We start from the raw sequence: 24,537 nt of genomic DNA on the forward strand, positions 1-24,537 counted from the left end.
TTTAAGTTCTTTAATAAAAACAAATCCCCAGAAAGGAGCAGAGTCTGGTTTTCTTTGTGGAGGACAAGAAAAGAAGAGTGTGAAGAAGCAAGAATACCCATACATGCCCCTCCCCCTTTCTCAGTATCAAATTCCTGAAACCCTTAAGATGCCCACACCAGGATGCCTGTCTCAGTGCTTCCAAATAAATCTTCAGCATAGTCCCATTAAGAAGACCAAATGGTTCTGGTTGCCCTTTCTCAAAAAGGGCACAGTAAAGCTGGAATGGGACCACTGAAATGGCTCAGGACTGAAGAACAGTTCCAACGAGGACAAACTACAGAGCTTACTTTAGCAGGGGGAAAAAACTGGGTCAGGGGGGAGATTATAGCAGGCTCTCAAATTTTAGCCAGTTAGCAATGGCTGTTAGCCAAGAGCTTCCACTTTCAGAAGCAGTATATCTCTCACAACTGGCTGCCGGAGAGAAATAACAGGGAGGGCCATAACTTTCATACTCCTCGGGTGAGTTTTCCAAAGGCATCTGGGTGATCAGTTTTGTAAACAAAATACTAAACAGATCTTGGTCTGTTCTGTCCTTCCTCCCTAGGTAGAGATCACCAGGTAGAATTTGAAGCAGGGCAAGTATGACGCCTGCTAGGTGGCTGCGGCCAGAGCTGAGACAGCCAGGCAAGGTTGCCCTTTCCCTAGCAGCTATGACCTTATGGCCCCAAGTGACCGTACAGAGATGGAGACCCCAAAAGAATCCTAAAATGCGATGGAAAATGCAAGGAAAGTATTATCATGCTAGGGCTGAACTAAAGGATGGGAGACCAAGGAGCTGAAATCTCTGGCCCCCGTGGCGATGTAGCTACATACCTGGTCTTTGAATTCACACCTCATTCACTTGGTTTCACTCATACTTCAAGTGCTGAAGACTAGAAAGCTATTTTTAAAATAACGACCGTTCAGGAAAAACGCAAGACCAGCGATTGCAGACAACAAACACAGAGACATGAACACACATCTCTTTCCCCAAAGAGCATATTCTGTTGTCTCCCCGGGAAGCAGCAAAAACCCAACTGAGAAATGGGAAAGTTGACCAACCATTTTATTTGCTTCTTCTCCTTTGCAATACTGAGAAACAGCCCTTCCCTGAAACACTTCTGATATGGATACACACACACACACAAGACACAGCCTGAAGAACAACTAGATTTACTGATGAGGTGCAGAAAAATTCTCCTCAGAAGCCCAGTCCCTGACCTTCTAGGCACCACCAGAACCACCCCTTCTAGGATCTACCCCAAGCTGCTGTGGGCCATGTGAGTTAACCAGGATTTTTCAGTGCACCAAAAGTGGACTTTTACATAAAAAGGCAGTTCTAATTCCTCCTGCCTGTTACATCCTTCACCCTGTCCCACGCCCTCCTCTCCGCACCTGCTTTGTAGCATACTTGAAACCTAGCCTGCTACAGCAAGTGACGGAGAAGGGCAGGAGGCAGGCCAGGGAAGGGAAGAAGGAACCATGGCTAACTTCTCTCTGGCTGCGTCCAATGATTTAAGAGAACGCGCCTGGGGAAAGGGCTGTTAACATTTCTGGGGGACCGCAGAGTTGGGGGGCGGGGGAGGGCAACTGTGATGCTGGTTTCTGTGAATGCTCCAGAAAGTGCAAGGTTGTGGATTCTCCAGAGAATTCTAATTTGGGGGCAGTTCAAAACCGATCTGCAAAATTGGCGCAATCCACTAAACCCCCTCCTGAAGGGTCCTGTCTCCCCCAGCCTAAAAAAAAAGGCGGGGAGTGCTGTTCTGAGCTTCATTGTCAAGAGGAGGCTGTTCGTCAACACACTGCTTGCATAAGTACTCAAGGACAGGGAAGAAGCCACAGGCTAACCTTGCTCATCCCCACTTGTCTCTGAAATAAACCAAAGCAAGTAACCCCAGCAAGCTTCCTGGAACGACTCCCGCTCATGTGCTTGGCAAAGAGGAGATGGCGCTACTGGGAGGAAACCGGCTCTGTTGCTCCTGCAGAGGAGAAGATCTTGTGGAAGTGAGCTGCAGGCCCAGGAGGTGGGTGGGAGGGATCAGCAGTTCAGCATTGACCTGTGAAAAAAGAGATATGGCTCACAGAAAGAACATAAGAACGAGCCTGCCGGATCAGATCAGAGTCCATCCAGTCCAGCACTCTGCTACTCACAGAGGCCTACTAGGTGCCTTTGGGAGCTCACGTGGAGGATGTGAAAGCAAGGGCCTGCTGCTGCTGCTGCTCCCGACCACCTGGTCTGCTAAGGCATTTGCAATCTCAGATCAAGAAGGATCAAGATTGGCAGGCATAGATCGACTTCTCCTCCATAAATCTGCCCAAGCCCCTTTTAAAGCTATCCAGGTTAGTGGCCGTCACCACCTATTGTGGCAGAATTACTTGCTCTTCTCCAGCCCTTCTGAAAAATTCACAAATGACTATCAGCCAGACTGAGGTGGAATGTAAAAACCAGTGACCCAGGGAGAGGCGTGTGTGGTGGAAACCCTCACATGTGGCAACATTAAACACATGGAGACAAAATCATCTGCAGTCTGTGAACACACAATGGGTCAGCCACTCTCATACTTCCCTAGATTTCCTGCTTCCGCAGATTTCCCAACAGTTGAAGGAACATGAGAACATTCCAGTCATCATGGCACGAGAGAACGTATGGATGACTGATTCTATGTGGCCAGAACCATCTCTTTCTCTGTTCTCAAGCTGCTGCAGTGAATTTGACTGCTGCAGCCACTACCAGGTGAAATCCTTACTCGTGATCTCTCATGAGAAAGAAGTCCACCGCTAGATTAGAAAATACAACTGCTTAGGTTAAAAGATCACATTCCGTGAAATGGTCAAGGTTCACGAGACTTGCTTTGTGAAACTTATTTTTCTCCTGTAAAGGCTATACAGGACTCCCTCCAAACACAGAGATGGCTATGACCCACACCTCTGTATGATTCAGCAAACCTCCAAGTACTGCAAATCTTCAGGCTGGATGTTCAATGGATCTTCACAGTTCACAAAGGGTCAGCCTCCACCCCAAAGTTTAAGTGGCCACCCCCTGCTAAAGGACTCCAGCCCGTCTAGGTATCAGATTAATCCAAAGATCTCTAGGCAGTGACTGTATCACTTTCTTGTGTAGAGATTTATCCTATAGTTAGCAGGAGAGGAAGTGTAGACCATGGTGTCATTAAAAAGGAAGAGGGGATTAGGAGAGCTTTTCCTGATAGTGTGTTTTAGAGACCAGAAATGCAGATAAGATGCAGCCTCCTGGGAGTCTCTGCTCCTAGCTTTGGTTACTAGCAGCCCTGCTCCTCCCAAAATAGACAGATCATCCTACACAACTTAGCTCCTTCCCTTGAATTTCAGCCCTTTATTTACCGGAGAATACAGATACTGATGAAGCAGCGTCCGGAGTTCCATGTTCTGCCTTTGCATCCCATCTGTCTCCGTGATCAACTTGTCTCTCTGAGTCAGGATGTAGCTGCACAGGCAGGAGAAAAAGAACAGTCAAAAGGGTCTTTGGCGTAGGGCTCACAAGAGAGGTCCTTGCCTCCTCCTGTAGAGATCTTGTGCCCTTGGGAAGAAGAAGAGTTTTGGATTTAGACCATACTTTTCTCTCCTGTAAGGAGTCTCAAAGAGGCTTACAAACTCCTTCTCTTCCTCTCCCCACAACAGACACCTTGTGAGATAGGTGGGGCTGAAAGAGTTCTGAGGGAACTGTGACTAGCCCAAGGTCACCCAGAAGGTCTCGTGTGTAGGAGCGAGGAAGCAAATCCAGTTCACCAGATAAGAGTCCGTCACTCATGTGGAGCAGTGGGGAATCAAACCCAGCTCTCCAGATCAGAGTGCTCCACTCCTAATCACTACACCATGGAGGGACTCTGCAATGGAAGAGTTCTTCCTCAACAGCCCAAAAATCATCTAATGAAAAAAGGAGAAGACTAATGCTAGCAAAACGAGACCAAAATCTGGCTACAGAAAGGTAAGGTGCCTGTATGCCCTTGCTTTTAGAGAAAACAAGTATTCTCTCTTCTCACCACCAGAGGCCACTATTGGCTCAGACATCTTGCACAAGAAGGCCTCTGGGAAGAGCCACAGTTCCCAACTCATGGTCCCTGCGAAATACGATGCAGGAACGTCTGGGCTCTGTCACTTACTTGTATTTCTGCAAGGCTTCTATCAGCGCATCCCACAGCTTCAGCTTTCCATCTGGGATGACGTGGGCCAACGCGTCCCAATAGTCAGAGTCCTTGGAGTTGTCCCGAACTTCCTGTGATTGCTTCAAATGGGGGTGTTTCCTCCTGGAAGACAGGGGAAGGAGCTTGCTAGGCTAGAATTCAAGAGATTCCTCTGAACCCAGGTCACTTTGCCATTGCATCAGGCCTGCATGTCTATCTACTGACTCTGTTTTTCTCCCACTCTTCTTCCAAGGAGCTCAGTATGGCATAGACAATTTCCCCTCCAACATTTGATCCTCACAACCCTGCAAGGTAGGCTAGAGTGGCTGGTCCAAGCTCACCCAAAAAAGCAGAGTGGAGATTTGAGCCCTGGTTCCCCAGACTTAGTCCCATACTTTGGCTCTCCAGGCTAATGCCTGCTACTTGTTCCAGGCTCCAGGCTCATGCCTGCTAGCATGGGCAAAGGTTGATTCACACGACCAAAAGGAAACCATAGAGAACTGCCGTTTGTCTGCGTGTCAACAGCAGTCACAACTTGCAAGAAAACTTTTAAAAATGCAACTCAAGAAGAGAGCCACAATCTCAACAGTGACAGAAAAACAGTTGACCGGATGCCATTCTTGTGAGAATCAGGTTTTTTCCGAAGGTTATTGAATACTGTATTGTCGGTTTCAACTGTATAATTTGTCTTGTTCACTGCTCTGAGCCCGTCGGATGGGGAGATCAGTTTAGTAATTAGATAAATCTGAACTAATCTGATCAAAATGGCCAGCAAAGTAAGAGGCAGCCCCTTCTTCTCACCCAGGTACCTCACCAAAATGGTCTCTTTTATTTAACCAGTTTTTATACTGCCCTTCATCTAAGTAACTCCTGGGGGTGTACAATTTTTCCCTATTTTTCCCTCGCAACACCTTTGGGACCTGTGGTGAAGGAAAGAAGCATCCATCCATACCTGCTCCCCAGGTACTCAGGAGCTTGACTGGAACCGCTCCTTCCTTCCCTTTGGGCCCCTAGCAGCCCGAGTGACCTCGAAAAACCTTCCATGCCCTCCCTCAGCATCCCAAACCAGCCCCTCCTCCCCATTCAGTCCTACCGTGGCTCCTTGAACTCCTGCACAAAGGCCCTGAGGGCTTTTAGGATGTCATTGGGGTGCATCCATATGGTGGAAGCATGCACAGCTGGGCCCACAGGAGTCTTGGCCTCTTTTTGTGAAACATAAGAGGTCTCTTCTACGCCGGTTGCAGTGGCATCTGGAGGGGCTTCTTCGGAAGCTGGGTCTGCGATCAACTCTGTCTCCTACAGGACAAGAACAATTCCCCCATTGTCTCCAGACAACTCAAAGAGCTTATCCAGAATTACAAGGGAGGATCAGGCTAACGTTTAACTGAAATGAACAGCCACAAAGAGAAACTAGTGAAGAGCTAAAATGGGAAGAATCGGGGAAGGGCAAAAGCTTGGTGAAAACGTTAACGATAAATTTTTACCGGTGATGGTGCAAAGCACAACTTGCATTGTTATAGGCCAGGAGGATGCAAATGATAGAGGGATATTACCATCATTTGCTGTTCATGCATTCTCTCAGGGCCTGAATTTGCCCGCAGTATGTTCGTGCAAGAGAACTGTCAGGACAAGTCTTACATTCACATGTCCCCACAGCACACACAAACCGTTACCTGAGAAGAGGTCAGAAACTTGGCCTTGTGATTCATGAAGAATTCCACCATGTAATACACATCATCTTCATTATCAATTGATAGGGCCTGTGGAGAGGGAGGGAAAGACTGCAAGTCAGCCAGATCAGCAGCAGGAGCCTGGATGGTAGCAACTGACAGTCCTCAAATGCAGGCACGGATCTGCCAGGGGAACATGGGGTATCACATGTCCCCGAGCGTGCGCCATCTAATCACGTGGGAGGGGGGCGTCGGGCCTGGGTCGTGCTCGTCGGCTTGGGGCAGTAGACCTGGACACCTCACCTGCTCCGGGAGGTAGACCTGAGTGCCGGGGGTGGGGGGTGCAGAAAATTCAGCTTTTGCCCCTGGCCTCTGCTCACATGAATGTATGAGCTTCTATATTGTTTCTTCCTGAGCAACTGAAAACTCACAGCTCAACATCTACAGCTCTCTAGTCAACTGTCAAAGCATGTGCTCAGGTATATCTCTTAAGTGTTATCCTCTCACCATGGCGATCCATGAAAATTCATATGGTGTCGTGCCCGTTGACCTCCTCCCAATAATCAGACTCAGGTTCACTGGAACCAATTTATTGCATCAGAGTAACGACCAGCTATACTCCAGAGTTTCTTTGCTGGATTTAAGTTTCACACTAAGCTGCAGCCTATGCCCACCCCCCACCCCCATGCATTCCTTCCCTCTAAAAGCAAAGGCATTCTCAGGCCATGCAGTTCCTCCAAGGGCAGACCTCTGATGAGGGTTCAGGTGCTGTCTGCCTAGGGAAAGGAACAGCTACTATGAATCTCTAAACAAGGCAGAAGCCAAAGCAAAAATTGACTGGTGCGACAGTTTCCTGAACTCCCAGGGTTCCTATGGCAAGACCAAGAGGGGGGAAGCGGTCTTGACATTTGGCAAGAGGTAGTATTTGTTGAACTGTAGTGCACCAGAGACATTTCCAGCTCTTTCTCCATGCCAGGAAGACCCGCTGATAGCAAGTGGAAATCACATTGAATGATAATTTTTTTGAGACGCCAACTCCAATCTACCAGCCGCAGCTTTGCTGGCAAGGGAAAGGAAAGCTGAGCAGCAGCCAGAGAGGAGTTCTGGCCACATACGTGTGAGAAGAATGTCAGGGTGCCTCTTTCTATAATGGATGGGGTGTGTGTGCGGAGAAGGACAGCTGGCGTGTTGTTAACAACTCTGCACACGGGAGTCTGGACTGCTCGCCGCTGTTGATTGAGACACACCTTTATGGCAGAGGACCATTATAGCTGGCCATTATAGATCTACTCTACAGACAAAAAGAGTAGCTTAAGAGGAGTGAAAGGGTCTTGCTTGGAATTGTGGAGAAACCCAGCCTTGACTCTTACTCCAAGCAAGAGAGCCTGAGCCAAGCCAGGTAATCCCCAGCAAAACTTGACCCACCAACTTCCCTGTGGGAAGCTCTTGACAGCAGCTGGTTCTCTGCATCCGATTCAGAGATCTGTCCTTAGATCTGTCAGCGTCCCATTACAGAATCCAAACTCACTGTGAAAATGGAGTCCAGCTTCATGAGGGTGCGGTCGTGCTTCTGCAGAGGTTGGAGGAGCCCCCGCAGCTTGCTCTCAATCACAAAGCCCTGGAAAGACAGGGAGAAAACAAAATTCCCCAAGGGTCTTGGCAGAAAACCATCCATGGCTGAAATGGTACATGATGTCTCCAGACTGGGATTGTACCAGGGAGGACGGGCATGAACCAGCAAAGCGAGGCCTCAAACCCAGGAAGTAACCAAATAAATGACCCTCAAACCTTTAACCCACCGATTCATCACACAGGAGCTCCAAGACATGCTTGACTGTTGCAGGGGAGATGGACCAGGGACACGGAATCTCTGCTTCGGAGTCGACAGTCTCCTTGACGCCCTCCACAGGGGTCTCTTCCTTCTCTTCTGGAGCATGACCTTCAGCCTGGGGGGACGGCTCCTGTTCTTCTCTGCTGGCCACTATAAAGAACAATGACACAGGAGCCTTGCAAAAGCAAACACCATTGAGATTTATGCTCGGAAGACATGCTCCCTTAAAAAGGGACATTTCTGAAGGGGCTGACATTCTACTCAGAAAGGGAAGAAGGATGTTGCGTGACAGAAATCTGTGGGTTATGTGAATGAGTGCAGAATTTGATATCTTGTGCGCCACTGACGTGCCTGAAGAGATGTGGGTAGAATCTGATGGAATCTCAGGATGAAAGTGTGTGCGGGGGGGGGGGGGGGGGTGATGATGAGTAGACCTTCCCATGGTCATGGGAAAGTGCTTCATTGCTCTGGGGTGCTTTTTACACCCCCCCCCCCCCATATTTAACAGGAGTAGGAGAACCAGTATATGTATATCTGAACAATGCAGATAAGTTTCTCCTGCAGGAAAATGTGAATTATTTTGACAGGAGAATTCAGCCTCTCAGGAACTCTCCACTTTTTAATCTTTTGGCCAAAAGGCAAGTTTTCCAAGAAAAACCCTCTCAGTTCTTTGCCTTCTTTTGTGACCTTCCAATGAAAACTGAGATCACGGAATCAGATTACTTCAGGAATTAAGCAAACAACTTCAATTGACATTATGTTTCTATGCGATTAGACTGAGCATCAATCCCAGATGACAAAAGTCAGAGGATTGCTTTGGGTGAATTATTCTCTTGTCGGCCTAATCTACCTCAAAAGGTAGTGGTAAGGACAAAGTTAAGTATCAGGGCAGCATGTACACTGCTCAGATTTCCTGGAAGGAGGATGGAACAAAAACAGATATCTATAACAAAAGGGAAGAGAGGATATGCCCTGCCCTGGGCTCCTTGGAATAATCATAGGAGGATTACATATATAATTTGTCGTGATAATGGAATCTGAGCTACAATTCTAAACACACTCACAAGTGAGCAAGTCCCATTAAGGTAAGTGGAACTTATTTTTGAGTAAACATGCTTAGGCTTGTATTACATGCCTCCACTTTGAAGCAAAGTAGACAGCGCCCCCACCAAGATGAAGGACCTGGAGATAATCACTGCTTACATTTCACCTTCATCACCTCCTGGGCCAGCTCATTGGCTGATTTCTTCTTCTTGTAAAGGGCGATGGGCCCTACGTTATGCAGGAACCAACCACTCGGCTCCACCCAGGGCAACCCCAACTGCTGCATGTTGATGACCCGATCAGCATCGAACGCTTTGCGGATCAGCCCCTTGGCCTCCTCCTCATTCATGAGCCACACCTGCAAGAAGTGGTCGGCGTCCACAATGGCAAAGTGTCTGCGTAAAAAGAAAGGGGAGGGTTCACAGCACGCAGCTTCCTTCATCCAGCTTGGGGCGAGGCCACAAACTACAGCCAGCTGCCCTTATGAAGTGCTGGCTCTGAGCCCTGGAAGCTGCTCATGATGTCAGGATAGGGTAGGTCTAAAAGGGGTGGTCAACCTATGACACTCCAGATGTTCATGGACTGCAATTCCCATCAGCCCCTGCCAGGGTTGATGGGAATTGTAGTCCATGAACATCTGGAGTGTCATAGGTTGGACACCCCTGGTAGGATATCAATGGGTTGCAGCTAACCAGTTTTTACACTAGAGAAAAGGGGTTTTTTTTTCCACTTTTGCTATCAAGAAGCCTACACTGAGGAACATGGGGCCCATGTGGACAAGAGACAGGGGTGCAAAGGGGGCTGGAGGACAAGGGGAATGAGGTGGATACAATTCTAATGTGTCTGTATCACTTTCTCCGGCCAGAGTGCTTCCCCCTTTCCAATCCCAGAGCAGGCTGCCACACCTCATGGTCCTCTGCAGATCCTTGTATTGCTCCACGATGCGCTGGTAGTCAGCTGTCAGCGTCTGGTTCTCCTCGCGGTACTGCTTGATCTGCTTGGCCAGTTTCAGGCGCAGGTTGTTCAGCACGTCATGTAACCTGAAGGAGGACAAGGGGAGCTGCTACGGCGAAGGAGGAAGAAGCCAAGTGAACCAGGGCTTGAGGGTAGTCAGAGCTGGAACAGAAGCCTTGGGAAGAGCCAGACTCCCAGGGTGGCTGAGACAGCCCCAGGTGCTCAGTCCTGCCATCCTCAGGAAAAGGCAGTAAGTACAACCCAGCCAGGTAACTAACCATGCAGCATCTCAGCATCTCAGAATGAGCTCCCTCCCGGCCCTGGGATAATCATGAGACCTGGAGTCCTGGGAGGGAATGGAATGCACAACCTGGTGACTGAGCATGCAGTTGCCAGCCATCAGAGGAGTGATCAGCCACAGCTTCCCAGGGCATAACACACCCACAATTCAGATGATCCCTTTCCAAGGCAGTGATCCCTCAAGGGAGAGCGGAGGGAACCGAGGGAGCAGCATCCTCATAGAATCATGGAAGAGACCCTGAGGGCCATCAAGTCCAACCCCCTGCAATGCAGGAACACACTCCTGTTCCTGACAGCATTCCTGACAGATGGCCATCCAGCCTGTCTTTAAAAACCTCCAAAGAAGGAGACTCCACCACACTTTGAGGTAGTGCATTCCACTGTCGAACAGCCCTTACTGTCAGGAAGTTTTTCCTGATGTTTAGGTGGAATCTCTTTTCCTTCACCTTGAACCCATTACTCCTGGTCCTAGTCTCTGGAGCAGCAGAAAACAACCTTGCTCCTTTACCGATTGAGCTTCCGCTTCTGTTGGGATTTGATAATGGTGTTCTCTTCGTCTCGCTTCTTCAGCACCTGGAAGTTGTACTCCAGCTTCTCCTGGTTCAGCTGGTATGTGGCTTTCATCTGCTGGAGTTGTTGCTCTAGGATCTGGCATTTGAAGGAAAAGACTTGCTAAGCTGCAGTCAGGACACACCGTTCACCGCTCTTCTTGCTCCCGATGACCACAGTTTTACAGTTTTACAGTTTTGTGAGGACCACAGTTTTACATTTGCTGGCCCTGGCCTCAGCAAAAGCAGGAGTTAAATGGGAAACCTGTTCCATAAATTCAGAGCAAGTCCTGGTGATACCCCCCAGGTGAAAACATGCAGCGAGATTTTCACTGCTCTGGTAAAAACCCAGGGGACCAAGATGGGGATGTGAGAAAGGGAATAAAAAACAGGGTCAGAGGCTGGGTAGGATTTTTGTGAGGACCCAGTGCAAGGATTTTACAAAAACCACCAGATGAGAATTGAAACATCAATCACGGAAGTCCCATTTCTGCTACTTCTCTCTAAGGATCTGAGGGATCTCCAAATCCTCTGGATACAGAAGTCATTTCTGACTACTAGAATATTTCTCGCCAACTGCTAGTGAGCCACCCAATCAAATTAGGGAGAAGTGGCACCACCATCTTCAAATCATCCTCGGGACAGTGTTCCCACACAGCTGAGTGGACCAGAGCATGGGCTGGGAGAGGCCATTCTCACGCCATACCTGCACGTCATGCTCCAGCTTGATCTTGATCACATTGTATTCCTCTGCATCTTGCACCCTCAGCTGGTTCAACTCCCACTCATACTCTTCCACTTTCTTCAGGCGGGCTATCATGAACTCCAGCTAGGCCAAAAAGAAGGAGGCACGCTTACGGTCAGGGCCTCGACCGAATACGGATGCTGCCCGATCCCACAGTTGCTTCAGCCTCACCAAATTAAGGCAGAAATCTGATCCTGGTCACATGTATCAGCCCCAGACCATCCACCCCTCCCACCGCCTAGCATAAAAGGCATTTGCAAAAAGCAAATAGAAAGCATGCAGGAATTATACGACGTGGCTCCTGTTCTGCCTCCCCTGCCAAAAGGCTCGTTCTTTTATGCTGATCAGGAAAGCACTGGTCCTTTTAGAAAGTTCCTTTTAGGGAAGGGGAAATCTGATTGCCTGCCCCTACTCCCCTTACCTCTTGCTGGTTGAGAGCCTGTATGGCTTGCTCCCATTTCTTCTTATTGTTTGTCAGAAGCTCCCGCCGCTCCAGTTCAAAGGCCTTCTGCAAATGAGAGAGGGGAAGTGAGTGGAGCATAGCTGGAGCTGTGGCTCAGCAGAGCCCAGCCACGGGACCAGTTTGCAGTGCCACAACTTAGCTCTACAGCAGAATAAAGAACCTGAACCTACCTTACATGGGGCCCAGACTGTTCATCTGTCAAGGTCAGTATCGCCCACTCCAGGGCCCCTCCAGGGTCTCTCCCATCAACCTGTCATCTGGTCCTTTTCACTCGAGGTGGGACCTTCTGTATGCCAAGAAGTGGCTCTACCACTGACTCACAACCCCTTTCCAAGAAGTGGCTCTACCCCTTTCCCCGATCAAATGCATTTCTCTTGCCATAACCTGCCTTCATGCATCAGGGTTTATATTATCGACCATTTACGATTGGTGCCTATTGTCATTTTTGTTTTAATTGTTATGTCGCTGTATAAAAAGCCACATATTTGGGCCCTGCGGGACCTTAATGAGTTCCACAGGGCCTGTAAGACTGAGTTATTCCGCCTTTGGGGAGACCAGCTGCTGATAAGGTGCCCGGAAACATCCCAAGGCCTGCTGTTCCCTTCTGTAGGAGTTTTTAATAGATACCATCTATTTTATTCAATTTTATGGAAATTGAACGCTGCTTTTAATTTTAATTTTAAATTTAATTTTATATGTATTTTATGTACCCACTGCTTTGTTATTGCTGTAAACCGCCCTGAGCCCTTCGGGGGAGGGCGGTCTAAAAGTGGAACAATAAATAAATAAATATAAATAAATATACCACAGGTGATATCAGACATTGGTATCGATGTAATACCAGTAATTAATTCTAACCCTGGCCTCTTATTTTAGACATTAAATGTGTGTGTGGGGGGGGGGGTGGGGGGGGGGAGAAGAGACACACTCCACTTCTCCCTTTCTGTCATGGATTCCTGTGGCTCTGCCTTCTCCCCCTTACAAAAAGCTATGACACTTCCCCAGCACACTGCCTGGAGTGGAAATTTGTCCCTTGTTGGCAAAAGAGAAGTTAGATTTCAAAAAGTGCCAGGAGTAACAAGGCAAACCACCAGTCGATCCCTGGAGTACAAAAATGACCCACAAAAAAAGAGGGGAAGTACCACAAAAAAGAGGGGGAAATACCCAACTAAACCAAAGAACACCATCAAGAAAAAAAATAGTGCAATACAATGTAAAAATAGACCAATTTAGTTATGTACACAAAGCATAACACCAGCATTTTAATATGTAAACAAATCAAAAACAAGAACAAGTACACACATACAATAAGATAACAGTACAATTAGCTTTCATCTTATTAAATGGAGGGAGGAATTCATGGCTTCTCTCAGGTGAAAGCTGTACAGCTTTTGATTGAAGGAACATATACTTATCTTGTGGTAGGAATGATTACCTTTAGTTACTTGGTATTAGCAAAGGCCCCTTCCGCACATGCAGAATAACGCACTTTCGATCCATTTTCAATGCACTTCGCAGCTGTGCAGAATAGCAAAATCCACTTTCAAACAATTGTGAAAGTGGATTAAAAGTGCATTATTCTGCATGTGCAGAAGAGGCCTTAGTGAGACACTCATGCACGTGCATCAATACTGTTAATGGGACCAGCTGAGATGGCAGGTATACATGGATATCTGTGTAACTGTATATAGAAATATTAATTTGAAATTGTGGTTTTATTTATTCTTGAGATGTCCAGATGTATAGACATAATTGAAGCCTGACTGTGTATAAGTTCATAATCTATTTCAAGTATGTATATACATTTTACTGATAATTTTTATTTTATGGTTTAATGTCTCCATTATTGATGGTAGTTTTAGGTGGGTTACCTTCCTGGCTGTTGAGATTTGTTATGTTTTTCACCGTACATTAGATATAACTGTGCTAATTTTGATTATAAGCCACTGATAACACTGTTGTGTGCTATCTGATTGTATGTGTGCACTTTGTTTTCTCCCTTTGATTTCTTTACATATTAATACAACAGCAGCTCTTATTCTGTACACATAATTTAATTGGTTGATGGGTGCATTACATAATGCTAATTTTTCCTTTGTGTGTGTGCTTGTATTTCTCAAACTTTCAAGTTTACCCCCACTGTATTTTTAACCTGCCAATATTGAATGCTGAAAACAGATTTTAAGGGTTTTAATGTTTGACGTTTATAATTTGTATCTTACTGTGTACTGTTTTTACTGAAATCTAATGAAGAAGAAGAAGAAGAAGAAGAAGAAGAAGAAGAAGAAGAAGAAGAAGAAGAAGAAGAAGAAGAAGAAGAAGAAGAAGCGGCAGCGGCAGCAGCTCAGCATGGGTCTGGGGGAGGGGGAGGGACTCCCGATACCTCAATCTGCAAGAGCTCTCGGCGGTAGTTTCTCATAACGTTCTTGATCTGCTCCTCCATTCGCTCCAGCAAAAGATTAATGTCATCGGACTGCTTCTTGAGGTCCTTCACATAATGGTCATCTTTGCTCTTCAGCTCCTGGAAGGCAAAAGCCAGCATGCATTCACACGTTATCCTTCAACACAACTGGATCCATGTTAGCTTCTTGTCTGTTGTCTGGATTTTGCCCTTAATTATCAAGAGCCTATAAATCCTGTGTTGGAGCAAACCTTCATTTCCAGTGTCTGGGCTTAGTTGTGTATCACCCCCATCTCACAAAACCCACATATTCACCATGTTACGCTGAATGCCATTCAACACCCTGCATACCTAAGGCGGAATCTCTGCCTAACCAGATCATCCAGGGAGGTCCTGCTGATCCTATTGCCCTTTTCTGTTCAGAGCATCTATCTCAGTGGTGGCAAATCTATGGCACGCGTGCCAGAGGTGGCACTAAGAGCCCTCTTTGTGGGCACATGCGCCATCACCCCAGTTTGGGCACTTGGCAGTGGCATAGCACCAAGGGGGTGAGGGGTGTGCAATGCACTGGGCACACGTGGCAAGGGCATTCCAGGGGCGTGGCAGGGTGTTCGGGGGCTTTGCGGGGCGGATGGGGGTGAGGCAGGGGCACAGGGTGCACACGTGCCCCGGACGCAGTTTCCCCTTGCTCTGCCCCTGGCACTCAGTCTCTAAAAGGTTCGTCATCACTGATCTATCTAGTGTATTGTGATCCCACCCTTCTTCCAAGAAGCTCTAAAAGACACACATTCCCCATTTTATCCTGAAAACAGCACTATGAAGTAGGTGAAGCTGAGAGTTGATTGGCTCAAAGTCACTCAGTGACAGTTCACAATATAGTGGGGGTTTTAATCCAGATCTTCCCAATCCTGACATTCTAACCACATTGACTCTCAGATTATTTATTACACTTTAATTCTACCCTTCCTTCAAACAGTTCACAGCAGTATATTTAACGTGGATGACACTAACCCAGAGATGTTCTCTGAGAATTCGAACCTAAGTCTCCCTAGTTTCAATCCACTGGTGAAGGAAGGTATCCCGGCCAACTTTTACCACTCATTCCACAGTCAGCATTATGTATGCTGAAGAGAGTGCAAGTCCTTTCCAGTGGGATCCACACTTCTGATTCTGATCTGCAGCAAGGGAACAATTCTGAGACCAGATTTTTTTTTTTCCTTTTCCCATTTCCACTTTCCCGGCATGTTACTTAACATGCTAGTTACCTCCTTTGCTGTTGCTAAGTGGGTAGTCACTTTGCTACACAGGCAGCACTGCAGGTGACCAATGGGTGAAGATCCACAAGGCTTGGCAGGACACATCCCCAAGGGCCCGCAGGGGGATAGGGAAAAAAACATTTACTTTTTTATTTCTGTATCATGCAGGGCTCTCCTGCAAAGCATGCTGAAGGAAGGGCCTTTCTGGTTGTGACACCCTGTTGACTGTTTAGCTTAATATATATTAGCAGAACAGCATTTTTTTTAAAAAAGAGACCAATACGCAGTTGCTGGTTTTATATAAATGAATTTACAAACTATTAGAGCGGGTTACTTGGAAGAAAACAAAGACAACTTTCTATTCTAGCACTAACTTGGTTACATAATTCTGTACCATGTGGTCCCACAAGATGCCTATTTAGCAAAGCAAAAGGATACTACCTTGTGTGTCGCAAACGAAGAAACACACTTTATAATTTTCTGTCTAAGCGACTAGTCTCACACAGCCATAAAATTCTGACTTCAGTAGCTAATTAGCATGCACAGTTAACCTTCATATCTGAATTGTGATAGACGCTTGCAAATACCAACACACCCACTCTCAGGAATTTGTCTAAGACTGCATTTGAATTATTTACACTGTTCATTTTTATTATGCTTTTTTACTAACCTTTTTTTTTAACAATTAGTGTGGTCAACCTGAGCAATCACAGCCTGCGTATTGTTAATCCCCTTGGGGACCCTAAGCTCGGCGGAAAGGTGGCACCAAAATGTTGTAAATATAATAACTGCATGTCAACAATCCTCTGAAGAAGTCCCACATAGGCCAAATCCATGGGGCTTCATTTGAAGAAGAAGAAGACGAGTTGGATTTATATCCCCCCTTTCTCTCTTGTAAGGATACTCAAAGGGGCTTACAATCTCCTTGCCCTTCCCCCCTCAAAACAAACAACCATACTGAGAGATATGGAAGCTATTACACACACACACACACACACACCCTAATCTTCTTCTGTTCAAGTGAAAGCTTCTCTCAATGCTACAGTGAACTGCCCAGCCTCTCCTCCTCACCTGCTGCAATTCACTGATGAGTTTATTCTTCTCCTCAATCAGGAGTGCGCAATGCTGCTGCTGTAGGTTGAGCACGTCCCACAAGTCTTGGGGGATGATCTTCTCCTTAGCACTGCCCCACTTGGAGGTGATCTCATCAAATTTGTCCTGGTCGGCTTTGGCTTCATTTTCCAGCTTCTCCAGCCTGCAAGCAGCCAAGCCGGCATGAAACCCTTTACAGTGAATTTAACAGACCATATACAGAAATATCACTCAACCCAAACAGAAATAAATATATAATTGCAAATTTTAATCTCAGGCAGGAACAAACCAGAGCACACACAGAGCACACAAAAATATATGTACACCATAGTCAGCAACACCACCAAGTAATACATACACAATCACCACCATCTAGAGAAGGAGTATCCAACTCTGGCACTTCAGATGTTCGTGGACTACAATCCCCATCAGCCCCAGCCAACTGGCTATGCCAGTAGGGACTGATGAGAATTGTAGTCCATGAACATCTGAAGCGCCAGAATTGGACACCCCTGATCTAGAGACACAGTACGTTAACTACGTGAGATGCCAAAACCCTCAGTCCACGAGAACTGAACTGTTTCAGATCCAGAGGTACATGGTGCCCAACTTGAGAGAAATTCGAAGAGCTAGAGAATCAGCCAGGCTGGACTTGGCCTAATGGAGATAAAAATGCTTTGAACAGCTTCAATATCTCCCGAAGTGATGCAGGCAACTTCGGATTTCATAAAAAGGTGACCAAGTAGTTAAAGTTCCCATGAAAACCAGAATTCTGTTGAGACTGACCAGAAACCTCATTCTCCTGTCTCTCAAGTATTTTTATATGGTTTGTTTTGGAACTTGAACCCTCTATTTGTGCATTGGCTTAGTGAATTTAACAGCCCAATCTGGAGGTGGAGGGGAGAAAATCTATTGTGGAATCCATCAGGCACAAGATATTCCAACTGGTGGGGGTGGGAGCAGTTCAGGAGCATTTCCAGAAGTGGAGCCAACTATAGTCAGCTTACAAAGGGCTTTCAGCCCAAGAATGCCCTCCCACACCAGCGGCAGAGTTACAACACCAAAAAAAAAGTGTTGTAACTCTGTGTCTTCAGTGGGGTTTCCAGGCAGCAGGACTTTTCCTCTGTTTTTGCCCTTTCTGCACCAACCAGAACCCTTTTGGAGGCGGCAGAGCCGTGCCACTATGGTATCATTCTTGGCCGCCATGCACCTCCCCACCCCTCCCCGGACTGGGTTGAAAAACAGCATTCTCAATCTGAGGGACATAAAGCCATTGTGAACTGCTGGAGAACACAGCAGGCCAAAGATAAGCAAGGACTTCAGCCCTTCCCTTCAATGAGAACCCTAATCTTGCCTCATGGGAATTCCTAGGACCAGGTAGATCAGCATGCCAGACATGCTACCAGTGCAAATGCCAGACTGCAGCTTAGCAAGGTCAGGTTGAATGGCACAATGCTGCCCAGTTTCAATCTGTCCCCCACTGACTGGTATCCCCTTCTTGCAATAGCTTTTCATTCATGTTCATTCTAGAACAACAGCACTAAACCAACCACCATAGCGACGGTAGAATTCCCCAACTACTTTACAAGGCAGGGCCATCCACAAGGTGTGAGCCTCATCAGAATGAGAACAGATCTTCAGAAAATTCAGCCAATGCAGAAATATGATGTAGGGAAAGTGCATTTGTCCATCCAGCAGCAGTGGCGTAGTGGTTAAGAGCAGGTGTACTCTAATCTGGAGAACCGGGTTTGATTTCCCGCTCTGCCACTTGAGTTGTGGAGGCTTATCTGGGAAACTAGATTAGCCTGTGCACTCCAACATACACCAGCTGGGTGACCTTGGGCATGTCACAGCTCTTCAGAGCTCTCACAGCCCCATCCACCTCACAGGGTGTTGGGGGGGGGGGGGGGAGGGAAAGGAGATTGTCAGCCCCTTTGAGTCTCCTTACAGGAGAGAAAGGGGGAGTATAAATCCAAACTCTTCTTCTTCTTCTTCTTCTGTCACACTTTGTTTAACAAGGAGAGGATTAATTTGCTGATGGGCATATGCCTTTCAGGCAAACCATCCCACATTCCTGCCATCTCCAGTTACGAGGAATCCAAGTAGCAGGACTGGGAACGAGCCTTGAACTTTAAGACTCTGGTGAGCTGCTGTCAGTTAAGAGTAGATAGTACAGGGATTACATGCACAACTAAACTGATAAAGCCGGTCAAGAGACGAATATAAGAATATAAATACTTATCTACAGTGTTGATTTAAAGAAAATAAGAGTTTAAGGAAATAAGTATAGAAGACAACCTGTAACTGGTTTAATGTAAATAAGACTCCAAGAAATACGAGTTATGTAATTAGTTAACAGAAATAACGCTAAGGGGAAGTCCCATATATATAATTTTTATAAATTTTCTTTATTTCTTCTTTCTCTCCTTTTCCTCTTTCCTCTTTTTTCTCCTTCTTTCTCTTTCCTTTTTGGGGGGTGGTTGGGATGTATACATTCTCACTATACCTTTAGTTAGGTCTATCTAAACTCTAGCTCTGATTCATCTATGACTGTACCACAACTATTATAGAAGAAATCTGTATGGTTAAGTTGTACTAAGAAAGTGGAATCTGTAACTATTTTATTATGCAAAATTAATAAAAAATATTAATTTTAAAAAAAAGATAAAGCCGGTCCCCATCCTGAGAGTTGGGATTCATCGCTTCAAGCCTGCATATTAAAATGACAGACTGATGCAATTTCTCTTCCCTTTGCTTTAAAATCAACATCCCACTGAACTGTCCAGCAAGACGCATAATTTATGGACATTTAGGCTTACTGCTTACCTCTGCCGATTCAGTTCCTCTTCCTCTGACCTCCTGTGTGTCTCCCGAGCATCAGCTGCCACCTGGATGTTTGTCACCAGTTGTGTGCCATCGATCAACAATTTGGCCAGTCTCTGTATGCACACAGAGAATTTCAGAAACATATTAGGAAATCCTAAATACATAAAATCACTGAACTGATATCTTTTGCTGGACTGACCAAAAGTTTAAAAGTGTGCATACTTTAAAAGTTAAGGCTGGTGGTCAGGGTTTCTCTTGGTCAGAGCTGGCTGGTTTGTGCAGCTGGTTCGTGAATATGGAAAGAGTAAAAATGTAAGCAGGGTCTGGGATCCCCCAATTAAATGTTGTATGAGCATGAATTTGCAATTCTGCATTTTATTTTAACCCTTTATAGTCCATCTTTCCCTGAGGTATTGAACAACATAGGATAAAATAAATTCAACTAAAACTTATTAATTTCATGCAAATAGAAAAAACACAAACATACATATATGTATGCAAATTGGGGACAGGGAAGCACATATACAGACCTCAAAACAAATAAGCTCATCAGAGAACTCCCCACTGGATTAATATGGTTTTAACAGCCGATCTGACTGCCTGCACCAAAGATCTCACAACAGAGTCAAGAACACTGCTGAAAAGCAAACGAACCACTACCGGTAGAAGAAATGGGAATAGGCTGGAGCTCAAACGTGCCACTCAAAAGTGCAGTTTTTGAGATGAAGGGAGGGCTCAAACAGGTACTGAGCTGACACTAGATTCCTGCTTCGAGGTACACCTTCCGGAAAGTAGCCTTCTAAACCTAACTCTGTCTCAAATAACATTCAATCCAATTTCATACATTGGAATATGGAGTTCTGAGGAGTGGGAGAAAAGGATATTAAACATCTGACAGCCCGAATCTCACAGCTACCCTTGTGGGCTAAGTGAAAGGCAACAACATCACAGGATGGATTGGATGCCCAGGTGCAAAGGAAGAGGTGATTTCTGTTCATTCTAACTCTGCTGTGGTAGCCCTTCAATCCGCTCCTCATGCTGCTGAAGGGGGTCCCTTGCAACCGAAGAGCATTTCAGATCCCAGCAGGGAATTTGAACAGGACCCAACTCAGTGTCTCATCCCTGGTGGTATCATTCAACTACTGCTGCTGAATCAGAGAACTGACTCCACTGCTTTTCATGCAAGGTAAAAAGATATGGAAGTTCTGAATTTGGCACTGAATTTGGCACTGTGATTACTACTACAAACAGTACTACTACTGCTACAAACAGAACTACTACTACAAACAGTGAAGTAAGTTGAAGGGGGAATTCAGCCTTTAATGTACATTCCAGATCAAAAGTAGAACGAGCTCAAAGGCAGATCCACGGCTCCGTCCTAACCTGTCTGCTCTCCTCTGTCTGTTTGTAGCTCCTGCTCTTTTCTTCCTCCACAAGTTTCTTTGCATCTGGATCTTCTCCGAGGGCCTCTCTGAGGAAGGGAAACATGCAAAACCTCATTCTTGATAAACCTACCCTGTAAGGTACTAGAAATATGTCTAGGGATTTCCAAATACAACAACTCAGATATTGTCTCAGAAAGCAGATATCAGGTTAGAGATACGGCCTCCTGCAGTCTGGATTCCAGCTACCGATCAAATGATTCAAACTAAACAACCAAAAAGTTAACATTTGTTTCACAAAGTGAGGATTGTCAGACCCAAAGGTCATCAGTTTTCAGCCAACCACATTGAAGTCAAAAGCATGAAACCATCACGATGACAAAAAAAAGAATGCAAGTTTGGCTATGCCGTCATATGGACGGGGGGGGGGGGGGGGGGGGGGTTGAATCCTGGCAATGAAACAGCTACTATGGAACCAAAGTAAGGCTGTACCAGTTCCAGGCAGGGCCACACACACAGCCAATAGGAAGTCTACTCCTGCTTGACTGGAAGGATTTACACCCTGGCTGAAGAAACTAAACGCCCCTGCTATAAGTTGTCCCTTGACCCTCTAAACCAGGGGTCTTCAAACTATGGCCCTCCAGATGTTCATAGACTACAATTCCCATGAGCCCTACCACTTGGCCATGCTTGCAGGGGCTGATGGGAATTGTAGTCCATGAACATCTGGAGGGCCATAGTTTGAAGACCTCTGCTCTAAACCAGCCATTCTCAACCAGGATTCCCTGGTACCTTGGGGTGCCGTGAGCATGTCCCAGGGGTACTGCGGCAACACTACCGCCCCGCCCCCCCTCATTTTTGTGGTGTCTCCCACCAAGGACATGGAAATGGCCCATGGGGCAGGGCCTGCCACAAGGTGAGCAGCCACCCCCTCCCCGTGCTACCCTTCACCCTGGGAGGGGAAGGTGGGGGGTGTGGCAAGCAGGGGCAATGAGAGGGGAAGGTGGAAGGTGGCGGCAGGAGTACCGTGAGATATGAAGAGTGAGGTCAAGGGTACCCTGACCTCGAAAAGGTTGGGAAACACTGCTCTAAATACTGCATTAATAGGAACTTTTTTTCCAGTTCCGAAAACAGGCTCCCATTCCGTTGCAGATGAAAACCCAAGTATCCTGGCTTCAAACCTGATAGAAAATGGATATACCCTGTTTCCCCGAATATAAGACATCCCCTGAAAATAAGATGTAGTAGAGGTTTTTGCTGACGTGCGAAATATAAGGCATCCCCCGAAAGTAAGACGTAGCAAAGTTTTGGTTTGGAAGCACACCCGACGAACAGAACACAGAAAAATAAGACATAGTGCATCTTTAGGAGCAAAAATTAATATAAGACACTGTCTTATTTTTGGGGAAACACGGTAGCCTGCCCTTGGTGGCAAGGAAGGGGTGTAGAAGGGGAAGGGCTACCAACTTCAGCCTGGGAAATGCCTAGTATGAAGGGTAGTGCCTGGGATGCATGGAGTTTGAGGAGGACACGGTGGTGAAAGGAAGGTGCCGCAGTGTCTGCTCTTTGAAGCTGAGATCTTCTCTGTAGTCTGGAAATCTGTTGTAATTCTAAAACAGGTCTAGGACCAGGCCTCATCTGGAGGTTGGCAACTGACAGGGCAAGAAAGGCCCGGGATGGGCACTTCCGCGGGACGGGGCGGCGGGTAGCAGTTGTAGTCCAGGGCAGCTTCCAAAGGAGTGAGAGGAGGCTGATCAATCGTATCGGGCAGACCTGCGCTTGGCCTCCAGCCGGGCAGCGATACGGAGTCGGCGGGCGGCGATTCGCTCCTGCGGGTCATCCGAGTTCAAGTTGGGCACCTTGATGCGCGGGGTGGGGGTGGCGGCGCCGCCGGCCCCCATTCCGCCGCCGGCGGCTCCCTCCGATTCTGGCTCGACCTCGGCGCCGCTCATCGCGGCGGAGGCTCCAGGCCGCTCGCACGGGCCTCCTAGGTCTCTGTTGCCGTGGCAACGGCGTGGCTGCGCTCCTAAGGTATCCGAGGCGGGGCTGGCTCGTCTCCTTCTGCGCATGCTTGCTACCTCCGTTGCTGCAGCAACCATATATAATAGGGCCTTTGAGCCGCCGCTCCTTTTTCTGCGCATGCCCACTGAGTCCTTTTGCCCCCTGTATTCTTCAGCGCATCTCTTTTCTGATTTATCTCCTCCTCGTCGTGGCTGCGATGGGCGTCTCCTGGTTCCTTCTCTGTGAAATTTATTTTGTTTGTCTCCAAACCCTAGGAAAAGGGAAATTTGTGTATTTGGTGCCTGCTGCTAATTACTAAATAAGCCTCCCATTTGCGGAGTTAATGGCAATGAACTGCAAACGGGAGGCTTCAGTAGTAATTAATTGTAGTAGACCATAGATCTATTCATTCAAATGAGGTTATTTATATTAAATATTGAAAATAAAGTGACGCTCGTTTTAAGGGTGATAGTCGGTGTTAAAAGTTATCCTTAGTCCAATTGTGCTGTACCTGTGTAAATCTGAAATCCTTTTTTCCCCATAAATACTCATTGCGTTTCTCCTTCCTTTCTGTCTCCTAAGTATCTGTTCTTGGTACTTTCTTAATTTTACAGTGACCCTGCTGGTTTTAATCTCTTGGCACAATCCATGGTCCCCCAACAGGATCCATTTATACTCCGGGGGCAGCTTTATTCCATTTTCAAGTGACTGTCCCTAATTTAGCCAACTCTCTTTAGCTATATCCAGACTTCTCTAAATAATAACTCATCATAATGCCACACCAGCAGCCTAAATGTATGGTCCTCCTATTCTGTTCCTAAGATTAAATGGCTCTTTAAAAAATGCTCTTCCGTTTTCTCAGCCTAGAGTTTTGTAATATTTACATTACGGCCACATTTTAAAGCCCAGAATGGCACCAAATAAATAAATTTTGTCCCAAGTAACAGTAAGTCATTTAATAGAATTAAATAAAACAAATACACTCTGGTTTTCTTTCTGTGTATTTAATTTTCAATGTTTGTAGGAATCATATTGCAAAGGAAGGCAGCAGACATTAACCCACTAACTGCAGCATAAACGTGCTGCTTGCAGACAAGTAGACTATTTTGAAGTAAGTGATCCATTTTATTTATCTGCTTACTTTATAGCTTTCTCATTGAGATTCAAGATGGATTACAGAATTAGAAAACAATGCAATGAAGCAGTATTATATAACTGAGCCACAATAACATTTGTTTAAAGTGCCTAAAATTTGTCACATACATTAAAAGCTACAGCTCATAGCTAGGCCTAGTTAGTTTCATATGATTCCAACCAAAAAGTAATGGAAGGCAGTAGAAACTGATCCATTTGCTGTGAGTTGAAATGTGGAATTAACTGCCAGAGGATGTACTGATGACCACAGGCATCTGAAGGGGATTGGACAGATTCATGGAGGATGAGTCTATCAGTGGCTACTAGCCATGGTGACTAAAGGGAACCTCCATATTTAGAGGCAGTAAACTCTGAATCCCATTGCCAGGAGACAGCATCAAGGGAAGGGTCAGCCTCTGTGCCCTGTTGTTGGACCACCAGAGGAACTGGTTGGTCATTGTGTAAGACCAAATGTAGGACTAAATGGACCACAAGGCTCTTGTTATGTTGGATCCCTTCATTATGTTGGCTCTTGTTATGTTGGATCCCTCCATTAATTTCCAAAATAGAAGGGGGCAGTGTTTGGCAATTCCTCCTTCCACTGCATACCTCCAACTTCCCCTGGTGCTATTCATGGGAGTTTTCTGTCTCCAGAGCAGGAATGGGGGTTCATTTTTCCGTCAGATGAATAGGGAATGAAGTAGCATAA

General features: G+C 46.4%; 1 protein-coding gene across 1 annotated transcript; it reads right to left on the reverse strand.

Annotated features, from left to right (window-relative positions):
* Positions 1–1,069: 1,069 nt before the first annotated feature.
* DRC1 (dynein regulatory complex subunit 1) lies at positions 1,070–22,701 on the reverse strand. Its single transcript, XM_048517245.1, has 17 exons — positions 22,467–22,701; positions 20,695–20,782; positions 19,312–19,424; positions 16,465–16,648; positions 14,120–14,257; positions 11,695–11,781; positions 11,235–11,357; positions 10,489–10,628; positions 9,632–9,766; positions 8,886–9,121; positions 7,651–7,832; positions 7,380–7,469; positions 5,855–5,941; positions 5,275–5,477; positions 4,161–4,304; positions 3,382–3,484; positions 1,070–2,078 (listed from the first exon to the last, which is right to left on the reverse strand). Exons 1-17 carry the CDS (start codon positions 22,643–22,645, stop codon positions 1,944–1,946), a joined length of 2,367 nt encoding a protein of 788 aa, XP_048373202.1. The 5' UTR covers positions 22,646–22,701; the 3' UTR covers positions 1,070–1,943.
* Between the last annotated feature and the right edge of the window lie 1,836 nt (positions 22,702–24,537).

This window comes from Sphaerodactylus townsendi, linkage group LG01, assembly GCF_021028975.2.
Source record: "Sphaerodactylus townsendi isolate TG3544 linkage group LG01, MPM_Stown_v2.3, whole genome shotgun sequence".
Classification (NCBI taxonomy): Eukaryota; Metazoa; Chordata; class Lepidosauria; order Squamata; family Sphaerodactylidae; genus Sphaerodactylus; species Sphaerodactylus townsendi.